At 38.7% G+C, this 12935-nt stretch overlaps 1 protein-coding gene across 1 annotated transcript; it reads left to right on the top strand.

Annotated features, from left to right (window-relative positions):
- The first annotated feature begins 4721 nt into the window (after positions 1–4721).
- il22ra2 (interleukin 22 receptor, alpha 2) lies at positions 4722–10158 on the top strand. Its single transcript, XM_080036409.1, has 6 exons — positions 4722–5080; positions 5763–5877; positions 6515–6711; positions 7276–7418; positions 7867–8015; positions 9248–10158. The coding sequence occupies exons 1-5, from the start codon at positions 4873–4875 to the stop codon at positions 8005–8007; spliced, it is 804 nt and encodes a 267-aa protein (XP_079892535.1). The 5' UTR covers positions 4722–4872; the 3' UTR covers positions 8008–8015; positions 9248–10158.
- Positions 10159–12935: the final 2777 nt, after the last annotated feature.

The raw sequence follows: 12935 nt of genomic DNA, 5'->3' as shown, positions 1-12935 counted from the left end.
CAGTACTGTGTGCGCTGGAAAACAAATCTGGTGTTCATTCACAGCATACACTCTGTAAATTGGTACTGTATGTAAACAAAGAGTAGCCTATGTAAACCAAGGGGGCCCACCTTAACTAGCAAATATGCCAGTTTACAGAGCCATGGCTTTGTATTATCACAGGATTTATTTTTTTCGGCGAGCACAGCACACACAGTACGGACAGGTAGCGGATGTGAGGAAATATTCACGGATTTTGACAAAGTGATTTTGACAACAAGCATTCTCCAGAATTGCTGACTCCACCTTTAACTGTCTATTCCAACCATGTATCCATTACTTTGGGATAACGTTTGGACTTTGACCTCTCACTTTGTTTTTCTTTCTGGTTTTGAAGGACAGTCAGTGTGTGAGTGAGAGAGAGAAGGGTATGAAGCTTTGACATTGCTGTCATGTGATATCCTTTTTTGTTGTAGTAGTAGAAGGGCTTAACACCAATATATAATCTCAGCTTCTGTAAATATTTATAAAGCCATTAACAATATGAACATGAAGTACAAAAGAGAAGTAGATAAGTTGTCAGCCCTCCTCCTTTCCCTGCCACACATGCTGCTTTTTGTGATACATTGTGCAACACGTTTCCAGTACACTATTGATGTTTCCAGTGACATGTTTAGACAGGTGCTAGTGGTCACTCACATCACTGGTTCCAGTAACACATGCAGTGTGCTAATCCTTCAAACTGGCACAGAACAAACTAGACATGGTTCACGCAGAAAGGAAAGACAAAGGAGGAACAAGTCAAATGAATGATGGCTGAATTCCATATTAGGCCAGGCAAAGTAACCCATTTTTGGGCCAAAAAACCGACAAATTGTAAAATAATTTTTTTCAGCTCAGATCATTTCTATGAGGTGTCCAGAACAACATACTAAAAGTCCTAAGAAATCCTAGTTGAGGAAATATGTTTAATTCTCATCAATCCGAGGTGTGTGCCAATAAGGCGAGACACCAATAAATCCCAATAGGGCTATTTTTTTCCTTTAGTCCTATCAAAATTAAACTTTACACAATGAAAGTATCCATGATAATGAAAACATTTTGTATTACAAGTTTCTTTGAAAATTAATTTTAATATGCAAATGAGCTATACACTAATCGTACATGCCCAAAATAAACCCAAATAGGCTTAATTTTTTCCTTTACTCCTACCACAATAAAACTTTACATAGTAAAAGTATACTAGAAAAGTAACTTTTTTTGTATTACAAGTTTCTTTTTAAATTAATTTGAATATGCACATGAGCTCCACACTTATTGAATATCCAATCATCCTACTGCCAATGGGTGATGGCAATGCTGCTTTTAGACTGGCCTCAAACCTGAAAAACTGCCTGGCTTACCTGCCAGGGGTATAACAGGTGCCTCTCATGAATTAGATTTGTCTCTTCAAATGCCACTGCACGCAATTTGATAGCACTACAACCAATCAGAGCAATGAACAATGTGACGTATTAAGCCCCGTTCGTTTAGCGAACAGCGGGATTAACTGTTAAATTTTACTTTTGCCGTGGTCGTCTGCAAAACCGAACATTCCACTTACTTGCTAATGAAAGATTTGAGTGCCGTCTTCCAAATCGTTAAGGGTCGAGGCCAAAGCCATCTCAAACTCAAACAACATATCCGCAGCCATCTTTGATGTTTACTATCACGGCTTCGACGGCGCACTGTCGTCATCCGTTTACGTCCGCCCCAGAGCACCATACATAGGGCTCTGGCCCGCCCATATCAGATAGAACCAATTGAAATGTAGCTCAGGATTTCTTGACATATTTAATGAGCTTCAATGGAGAGTGCCCAGACCAACAGGCGCAGCACATTTAATTTGCCAGCGCCTAGTGGCAGGTCTGGATTTACAGGCTAGTGCCATTCCCTTTCCTATGCCAGATGTAGAATCACAGCCTGAAATGGCATGGAGAAAGAGGAGATTGTCACGCACCTTGGGACCAAGTAACTCCTTTGTCTACTTTATGCACCATATCCGTCTTGTTTTTGTTGCTTTCTTTGGTTCTTGTGCCATAAACAGCTTGTGTGCATTCAGATCAGCATGATGCAACAAGAGTACTAACAGGTCTGTGTCATCACCTACTGAGACTGTGTCTTTTGTTCTGGCAGAGGCAATGGCAGTTTGGACAATGAGCACATCTGCATCGTGCTTTGCATGGTTTGTGAAACACCATTTTTATCTTACAAGTTTCTTTGAAAATGTATTTTAATATGCAAATGAGCTATACACTTATCAAATATAGGCTACCCAAAATATATCCGCATAGGCTTAATTTTTTCCTTTAAAGATCCAAGTGACTGCTGCAGATATTGCTGCGGTTGGTCGCATACACATTCAGTACTTTATGATTCCTCCCATACGTGAACCTATTGAGTATCAGCCACTGGCTCTGTTGCCAGCAGATAACAAAACATTACAGCTGGATGTTTTGTGGAAGACAACCCTCCTCCTTCACTCTCAAAGGCCATCATGGTCTGGTATGATGCAGATCCTGCATCTTCTAGATGAACACCCTGGGAGAGCTTCAGTAACATTCCTTCCAATGATTGATCTTGATACCAGTGATGAATCCTGCATATACTCAACATTGAGGTTTGTGGCAACTCAAGCTCTGCAGCATGATGTGACCCCTGTTCTGACGTTCGACCAACCCCTTCTGGAAAGCCTTGACCATTATAAGTTAACTTCTAATACAAATGTTTTACTTTTCATTTAGACTTTCATTGTGTAAAGTTTTAATGTGGTAGGAGTAAAGGTAAAAATTAAGCCTATGCGGATAGCCTATATTTGATAAGTGTATAGCTCATTTGTATATTAAAATTCATTTTCAAAGAAACTTGTAAGACAAAAAATGGTGTTTCACAAACCATGCAAAGCTGATGCAGATGTGCTCATTGTCCAAACTGCCATTGCCTCTGTCAGAACAAAAGACACAGTCTCAGTAGGTGATGACACAGACTTGTTAGTACTCTTGTTGCAAGTCTGATCTGTGGCAAGTCTGACCTGCATGGGTTCAGTTTGGTGAGCCTACACTGACCTGGTTTGATCTCTGTTTTATCTAATGCCACCCAATTTCTTCCCTAAAGATCTCTCATTACATTGGTCCATTTCATCACTCAATTTGGCCCACCTGATTATGTTTACCTGCTATTGAGCAGGTAAACATAACCCTGAGCTGCATTGGTTAAATTGTTAACCAATGCAGCTCAGGGTTCACAAACTTTTGCACATACAAAAGTTGGCAAATAATTTTTTTTAATCTGTTTTAACAATTGATTTCTGGAAAATAAAAATGTTGAATTGATAAACAAAAATCTGTTATTTCATATAAAAATACTGGTATTGATAAATAAAATTCATAAAGGCTCAAGGGGTTCACATACTTTCAAGCAGCACTGTATGGTGCATAAAGTAGACAAAGGAGTTACTTGGTCCCAAGGTGTGTGACAATCTCCTCTTTATCCATTCCATTTCAGTCTCGTCTATTTGGCATAGGAAAGGGAATGGCACTGAAAAAAGTAAAAAAATTACACTAGCTAGTCTAAAAGCAGTATTGCCATCACCCATTGGCAGTAGGATGATTGGATATTCAATAACTGGAGCTCATGTGCATATTCAAATGCATTTAAAAATAAACTTGTAATACAAAAAAAGTTACTTTTCTAGTATACTTTTACTATGTAAAGTTTTATTGTGGTAGGAGTAAAGGAAAAAATTAAGCCTATTTGGGTTGATTTTGGGCATGTTCGATTAGTGTATAGCTCATTTGCATATTAAAATTAATTTTCAAAGAAACTTGTAATACAACATTTTTTAATTATCATGGATACTTTCATTGTGTAAAGTTTAATTTTGATAGGACTAAAGGAAAAAAATAGCCCTATTGGGATTTATTGGTGTCTCGCCTTATTGGCACACACCTTGGATTGATGAGAATTAAACATATTTCCTCAACTAGGATTTCTTAGGACTTTTAGTATGTTGTTCTGGACACCTCATAGAAATGATCTGAGCTGAAAAAAATTCTTTTACAATTTGTCTGTCGTAAAATGCTATTTTGCCTGGACTATATAGCTGCTTTAGGTGCAGGGTCCTGGTGTTGTTTGGCACACACAGCTTTCTTGGACAATTGGATCGAAAATTTGATCCATGGTTAATGTGAAACAGGCTTTTTGTGACATTATTTTACATGTGCCCTTTACAACTCCTTAGTCCTGAGAGGAGAAAAACGAGTATACTTAAAAGTATGAAGGAGCTTATTTTGCTCTCAGGTTTTCCTGGAGAGCTTTGTGTCAGTATGGGCAAAAAGCAACTTGCACTTTTTATTTGCACTGCACAAAAAAGTGCCGAGAGTAGCATGACAAGAAAAGTGCAATCTGTAATTCTTATGGATTTACAAAAAAGGCTTGCTTTGTTTGTAGGATCCCATATGAATTCAATATGTGGCCCCTGTTTTGTTTTTTTTACTCGCCAACTTTAATTAATTTTTTAAAGGTATGCCACTGTGTTGCGTGCCTACAATCCATAACAATTATACCTGACAGGGCTCTTTATTTATTTATTTCATTTATCTGTCAAACGCCTGATGATGGGAGCAACAGCCAAACAGTAACTCTTTCAGCTCCAACACTTCCAAACAAATTGAATGTTGGGAAACGGAAGGTAGAGTATTTCTTGTAACTGATGAGTCATTGGATGCATGATCATGTGTAGTTTTAAGTGTCAATACAGATAAGACTGGAACATAGGTTACATACGTCAATGTTTTGAAATGACACGTGTCAGTTGCACAAAAATGTACTTCTGCTGTATAATGACTTGAACTAATGCATCATGGAAGTAAATGGGGAAGTGGATGCATGTTAAAGGCGGCAGTTGTTATGTGCAGCATCAGTCCAGTCAGCGTGGCTTGTTGTGTATGTGTTTGTGTGGGCCCTGTCTGTCTGTCTGTCTCACAAAGTATCATCACCATGACCTGTCTGCTGCTCGGAGCCGTGCTGCTGGGGAACTTGGGTGTCTGTGTCACCGAGCAAGGTAAGCTATATTGATTGATTTAATGTCAAAGCCAGACTGATTTAGTTCAATCCAGTGTTTACTTAAATCTGCAAATTCTCTCTTAAGATCCCTGTGTTGAGTTTAAACCATCAAAACAAAGTTTTCTTTGCTTCAATTTATAGGTGACCAACTTATTACAAAACCTAATACACTAGATTATACAATAAAAGGCGACAGAACATGAGATTCAACAGAATGGGTGTCAATTAAGTTCTAAATGGTGTTAGATGTAGCATAATAGATTATACATTTTGTCTGTCCGTGAATCATTCTAAGACATCAGTAAACATGTGTAAAGCGTCAGTAATTGTCAATCACCAAAAGAAATTCTACATTTATATTACTCTTAGCCATGACCCAGGAGACAATGATATCTGTGGTCAGGTCTCAAACAGAGCAGTGAGAGTCGGTAAAACAAATTCTGAGTTGTCTAGGAACTAAATTCACTGCCAGGTTAAAAGAGAAAGACACAACCATGGTTTTCAGGAACAGTACCACACACTGATGACACTGCATTTTCAAAGTTTTTCTAAGAAGGGAAATAATTGAATTGTATCTATTTAAAGATACAGTACATCGCTTTTTTTGAAATAATTTTAATTGACGCTGTTATCTACTTGCAAACCACTACGTCATCAATAACTTCCTCCTTTTTTTCCAGTGATGCTCGCTCCACCCACCCACATCAGGTTTGACTCTGTGGATTATAAAAACATCCTGCGCTGGACTCCACTCACCAACAGCACCTCACTGCAGTACTACGTCCAGTGGAAGATGTGAGACATTACACACACACACACACACACACACAAATGGACATATTTTTTTTTCTTAGTTGATGAATGAATTATCTGAAGATTAATTTAAAAAGATAAGAGTTGTTTAAACAGTATACTCTTATTATCCAGATAAATAAATATATAAAAACAAAAGAGAAAGTGGCAGATTTCAAAACTTTTCTTGTTTAAACCTCTGCAGAAAAAGAAAAGAAAAAGAGAAAAATGTTTTTCTAACTAGTGATTAAGAATTTAAGTGTTAAAAACATCTACCCGTAAATTTATCTTGATGCTCATACTTTTGTACTTTTTACCCGACGTAAAATATATTTTTGAATATAGGACCATTACTTGTAACAAAGTAATTCCACGCTGTGCTCTTCCTACTTTTTCCAAAGTAGCAGATCTTACTACTTTTTCTTCCACTGCTGCTACTAACTGTGATCCCTGTTGTACAACGTGAAATGTCAAATCAACACAGTTTTTTAAATTATATATAGAAAAAATCTGAAGCCCCGCTCTGTCTGTCTGTCTGTCTGTCTGTCTGTCTGTCTGTCTGTCTGTCTGTCTGTCTGTCTGTCTGTCTGTCTGTCTGTCTGTCTGTCTGTCTGTCTGTCTGTCTGTCTCTCCTCCTTAGTTATGGTGAGCCTGAGTGGCTGGATGTGGCCGGCTGTCAGGGGATCCATAAGCACCACTGTGACCTCAGTGGCGTGACGTCTGTCCCCAGAGAATGGTACTATGCCAGGGTGCACACCTCCTCTTCCTCCTCCTCCCCCCCACCCTCCAGCAAGTCAGCCTGGGCCCTGTCCCCCAGATTCAGTCCGCGCTGGGACAGTAAGTCTTTCCCCCTGAACTGATGCAGCGACAGATACACACAGACCAGTACACAACCTGGAGGGAGACACTGATAGAAACTAGCTTGGTAATAACACTTTACAATAATGGTGCATTATGTTTGTTAACTAATGCTGTATTAAGCATCAACTAAGCAGTTATTAGCGGTTACTTAATGCTGAGTTAATGTTTAATAAGCTTTAAATAAGCATTTCCCAGCAGTTCATTATTGTACCCTTATTGTAAAGTGTTACCATGAGCTCTTTATTTAGAACTACCAGGGAAGTCCAATATGTGACTCTGAGAGAGGAGACAGAAGAACATCACAGCAATGTCATTCTAACTGTTCCTATAGTACAAGTTCTCATGTGTTGTTTGTTTTGACTGTGCTACACGTATTATAGTGCAAGGTTCAACTTCCTCCTTTAAGTTCAAAACAACTACAAACTACACACACACACCTACGCTTCCTCTCGTTTTTATTTGTTCTTTGTTGTGACTTTTATTGTGTGCTTTGTCATTGTGCGAAAAACAAACACATAAGCAAGAACCTCTCGTCTGCAGCCAAAATCAGTGCTCCGTTACTGAGGCTGAACGTGACAGAGAAAGGGATTGTGGTCCGAGTGAAGCCCCCCAGACTGCTCCTCCGCAAGATGCACAGTAGTCTGCACTACAAGATCTACCTCACACACACCGGCGGAGAGGAGGTACACACATAGAATTGTATTGTATTGTTATTATCCTTTTATTGCACACAAGCCATAGGACATGCCACCCTGTGTTTCGCTGAACATGTTAATGAAAACCAATGAATCGTGTTCAGTTACTGCACCTGCAATAAATGAAATCGACGAAACGATATGCACTTTCGGCATAAAAAAAAAAATCCTGAAGCCTGGAATAAATCCAATTAATTATAAACCAATCACATTTGAACAACAGCATCGACCGATACGAGATAGAAGAGGAAGACGGGGAGGAGGCAGAAGAGGAAGAGCAGAAGAAGAACTGCAACGAAGAACAAACAAAACAGAACAAATACAAACTTACCTCTTTGTTTAACCACAAGTCTTTCATTTCTTCAATATCATCTTTTGAAGTGTTGTTTTCATCCACATATCCTCTCCTGACTGATTTTTTTTTTGTCTTCTTCAGAAGGCATTTGAGATCAACAACAAGCAGATCCTGAGAGACCTGAAGCACAAGGCTGAATACTGCCTCCAAGCCCAGATCACGCTCCCTCTCCAGGCCAAGAGCAGCGCCCGCAGCCCTGTCACATGTGTCACTACACTCTGATCACACAGGTACTACCAACATGATGCAAATATTAATATCCAGTGGTGGAAAAGGGTATTAGGAGCCTTAAGTAACAGCACTAATACCACACTGTGAGGAAACAAGACAAGACACATTTGTAAAAGTACGATTATCAAAATGTCCTTAAAGTATCAAAAGTGGAAGTGCTCATTGTGCTGTAAAATGTTCCTGTCAGTGTTTTTATGATCACACATGATGATTGTGGATTAATATTATCGCCACATTCATGAGTTGAACGCATTTTTACTTGTTTTAATTCCTTAATAAACCGTTGAGTAGTTTATTCCACAGCTAGGCAACATATTCCCCAAAATCATAATGTGTTTTTTTGCTGACTGTCCTGTGAGAACCACTGAGTATATATCTAAATAGTCTTTCATGAGGAAAAAAGGCTCTTTGATGATGACATTTCCCATTTTTTTTCTTCTTTTTTTAATGAATAGTTTATTTGGTTTGAACACTTCATCCATCAGTTTATCAGAAAAAACTCCTCCCTCCCCCTAAATCTGGTGTCAATACACAGCTTAGGCCCTAGGCTTTGTACACCTGTGTGCAAACAAAGGGTATGTAACCAAAGGGGGCCCATCATAACTAGCAACATACCTGTTTACAGAGCCTATAGGCTGTGTATTAAAACTTGATTTTCTTTTCCTGCACGCACACACAGTAGACTACGGACAGGTAGCAGATCGTAAGGAGGAGATATTCACTGATTTTGCCCAAAAATTATTTTGACAAAGAAACATTCTACAGAATCACTGACTCCACCTTTAAGAAAGTAAAGTGAGGCAACTGGGGTGCAGATCACTGATGAAGAAAACGCAGCATCCTGCCATGAGAATAATAGGCTGTGTGTAACAAGTGTGTGATTTGCTGTGTGTGCTGCACTCAGACCAGGTGGCCGGGCGGTATCGTTAGCCAGTGACAGGTAAACCCCTCTGTTGTAACAAAAGATTATATCCAATGAGAAGTCACGTATCGACTGTCGCAGAACAATCGCCTGTGGCAGCGAGACAGAAAGAGGGAGGGACAATGAAACTCCTCGAGGAAAAGAGGTTTCTCCACAATGACTATAATTACCTCCGCTCACCCCACCCTGTAGCACTATTTTTAGACCTGAGACAGAGGTGCAGGAGGGTAGCAATGTAATCCTGGTCAATTCCTGTGTACTGGTCATTAATCTTCCATTGTCTTTTTTACTTCTCCTCTCTGGCTGTAGACAAACTCCACCAACATGCTGCACTGAACAAGCTGAGTTGTTGTTCAGCTTCAATCATCCATCGCTACCTCGACGGCCTCAAATCTCCGTGCCAATAAAAAAAAAGGGATGCACTTTATTATGAAAAGCATTAAGGGTCTGAAATGTGCTTTGAATGGTGAAGGGACAGCTTTCCCTTCAAAGCACAAGAAAGATTGTCTTGAATGAGTTCAGCCTCCAGGACACTGTAACTCCACTGATTCACTCAAGAAGACCTTATTTTATTCTTGAAGGTTTATTAAATATGACAAAATAATCCTAGTTAACATTTTTTTTTTTACTTAGTCAGTAATACGTTCACTCTAAAAAAACACTTCAAGCACAGTGAAGTTGAGCCTTTTTCAATTTGAATGTATGTTTCCAGCTGACTTTAGTAGCCATGTGATATGAAAATGAGGGACTTACACGAACTGAAACACTATTATCTTTGGCTTTGTAGCAGTTTTAGTTAGTAATCATCATAACATTTTTCTTTGTTTACTGAGAACACTAAAGGGATATCAATCATGCTTGAATTATATTCATCACTCCTTATGTAATGTTACAGGTCCCATTAAGTGTGTCAGGTACATGACCATGAGTGTAACCTGTCCTATATGCAGATTTTGTGCAGGATCAAATGTATGTTGCATTAGGCATGGACATATAAAGAAATATATAAGGTAACATCATTTGGCCACAGTTTGTATTCCAATCCACCCAGGAGGACCAGTGAAATTCCTCTGAACTTTTAGCAGAGGGCTTCCTTTAGACTTAGAACAACTGAACCAATATATCACAGGAGCTTTACTTTGCAAGCAGTGAGTTTACAATGTTTAGATGCACAGCTTCGAGAATGTATAGTGCCAAATGTATTTGTTGCAAGTGTTGTATTACAAATAAAAGCCACAGACGCAGTTTATTCTGATTCATTGTCTCATGGGTTTTAGATCAGAGGTTTAAAATCCAAATGGTATTACATTTTTTTATCGTCAACCAAAGGATGTACAAAGTAACTTGTAATGGAAGAGTTCACTTTGTGGTATTATTACTTTAATGTTATTTCAATGACGTAATGTTGCTTGAAATTGTAAAAAAATATATACATATGTTTTAAAATCCATGAAATCATTTTGACAGCCTGAAAAAAAAGAAAAAGGCAACATTATTCTTGATTTCAACTTTATTCAAAATGTTGATAAACTTGATACTTTTGATCAATCAGGCGTGAAATAACCAATACTGTAATGATAAAAAATAAAAGGTTCACTGAACACATGTACTCAAAGCTAAAACTTTCAGAGGTGTTGAGTGATTTCAAAAGGAAAAGTCTTGTTTTGATCAGTAGATGATGGGAACGAGCGCTGCAATGCACTGCGCCTCTTGAGGTTGTTTGTGAAAGTTTTTCGTACCGAGTAGATTTCTCTGTAAGAACACCTCACTAGCAGCTAGTTCATTTAGTGGTTTTGGTCCTGTAGAGAGGGAGAGAGGCCTTAGTGCAGCTAGAGCTGAATTTGGTCCCACAGCCAGGAGCCTGAATGCACCGTATTGATAACTCAGATCACAAATATTTTTTCGCTGCAGTTGCGTCAAATGTAGTGGAATGTTTATTTGTCGAGTCGTACTGTAGTTGACCGTAATACACAAAACCTTTTGTTTTAACTACCACGCCAAAATAGTTTGACTGTGGACGACCAACGGCAGACTTCGGCTTCAAACTGAAATACAATATTTTAAAGGCGGAATGAACAGCACCAGTGCATTATGGTATATACAGGTTAACCCCTTAATTCATACAAAAAGTGTAAATCCAGTGATATCTTGGCTTGTAATCGGCACCTTTAAAACCGCTCCATGATTAGCAAGGCCTTTTACAGTGTTGGTTTGTCAGTGGTCATAAAACACACAGAACATTGGGATTCTTCACATTCTAAAATCATCATAAGATGCCACAGTGGTATACACATCAGGAAACACAATTATATATTTACACCATTTGGGAGTCCTTATCCTGGCCATACATGAGCCTGTGTATTCGTCCTTTAAAAAGAAGGTGGGACACGTTTTCTAATGCACTTTTCAAAAAGCATACTGAAGTAAGACAGTAATAAAAAGTTTGGGGGGAAGGGGGAGGGGGATATAATCATAATTCAACAATTAAAAGTGGATGTTAAGGTAATTTGTTGGACTTTTAGAGAGCAGGTCCGGGAGTGACCATGGAAGTAGGTAAGTTAAATTCCTGCATAGCCAGACCTCGGTACTGACAAGTATACAGAGGTCCAAAGGAAATGTGTTATCCTGAGGAAAGCCATTCAACTGGCTTTAAATCTACAGTATAGTAACGAAAGAGTAAACTGTCGCTGTCTTGACTCTTCAGCCAAAACCCTGCTCTCAAATGTCTTAAGCTTGGCGAGATGGACATGTGGCTACATGGGGATAACATTTGCTTGTTACATGAAAAGAGAAAGCAACCAAAGAGTCTAGGCAGGAAAAAAACAAACAAATGTCAGACCTATTAGACATAACAGGGCAATTAGGTATATTCAACAATTAAAAGGCAATGGGGGGTTCAAATCTGAGTTGACTAATCAAGTCGGAGTTGAGCTTTAAAAAAAAGCAAATTTTGTTTGCATAAGTTAGAAAATAGTGTGCGCATGATAATAAAAATGAGAGCTTGAAGTCGACATAATGAGAGACTTTAGGATTTGAAGGCACAGGGTCTGTGTGGTTTACAGTATTGCTTCAATATTCTGACCTGTATCATAATATAAAAATCATCATTCTGTGTGGTCACTCCCAGGCTGTGTATTAATCCTTTCACGACTTAAACCTCAACTGATTCTGTGTCATTACAGTTTCAGCCAATCAGCTGACGTCAAGGGGATTAGATTATAAACTCATTGCTTTGGGGCCAGGTTTTCCTGACATGAATGTGACACTCTGCCGCAGTGTGCAGAGTATAGAAGAGATTAACCAAAAAAGGGTTTCTATAAATACTCATAAAAACAATCCATACATGACCACAAAAGCCATATTAAATTGAATCCAATTGTTAATTGACAGGGTTCCATGTTTTCTTGGTTGGACTTTCTGTGTTTTCCTACCAGCATCTCTAAAAAAAAAATCTTCAAGGCATTCTGAGAGGAGACATATTTGAATATCTGCTACGATGCAACGTGTAACCCGTCCCTAGAACACAAACTGTACTACTGTCATAATACAGCATATATGCAATACAAAACAACTGCCAGCATTTAGGCTGATAATAGGATAAAAAGAAATATTTACAAACAAAGCATTATCCTTTTTTTTGTTCTTTGTTCAACATTTTAAGGGTACACGCATGCATGATTCTCGATAAAAGTCGAAAAAAATAATAATCTAAAAGCGTGATCGCACAATCTGACATGGAATGTATGTCCTGCTGGTTGCTAAGGTAAGGTCAAGTCTCTTCATATTAAATTACCTATAAAAATATATATATAAATAAAAAGGTGAGGGTATTGTGTTGCGAAAGCTGCAGCAGCGGTCAACGTTGAGCTGCACCGACAAAACGAGAGAGTAACAAAAAGGGAGAGAGGGAAAGAGAGAGAGATGAGCGAATATAGATGGCAGTCGAGCACCAAGGCATATGCAGGAGAGCTTCTGATCCAGCTCTGGAATGTTCTGC

This window comes from Ammodytes marinus (assembly GCF_949987685.1).
Source record: "Ammodytes marinus genome assembly, chromosome: 11".
NCBI lineage: Eukaryota > Metazoa > Chordata > Actinopteri > Uranoscopiformes > Ammodytidae > Ammodytes > Ammodytes marinus.
Note: the sequence above shows the minus strand (reverse complement) of the source record. Positions and strands in the feature narration are given on the sequence as shown.

What these genes read in the sequence shown, in the direction of transcription:
- il22ra2 (XM_080036409.1), top strand. Translation starts at nt 4,873, where the DNA reads ATGCATCATGGAAGTAAATGGGGAAGTGGATGCATGTTAAAGGCGGCA. An exon ending in TGTCTGTGTCACCGAGCAAG is followed by an intron (nt 5,081 to 5,762) that starts GTAAGCTATATT and finishes CTTTTTTTCCAG; the next exon opens with TGATGCTCGCTCCACCCACC. An exon ending in CACACACCGGCGGAGAGGAG is followed by an intron (nt 7,419 to 7,866) that starts GTACACACATAG and finishes TGTCTTCTTCAG; the next exon opens with AAGGCATTTGAGATCAACAA.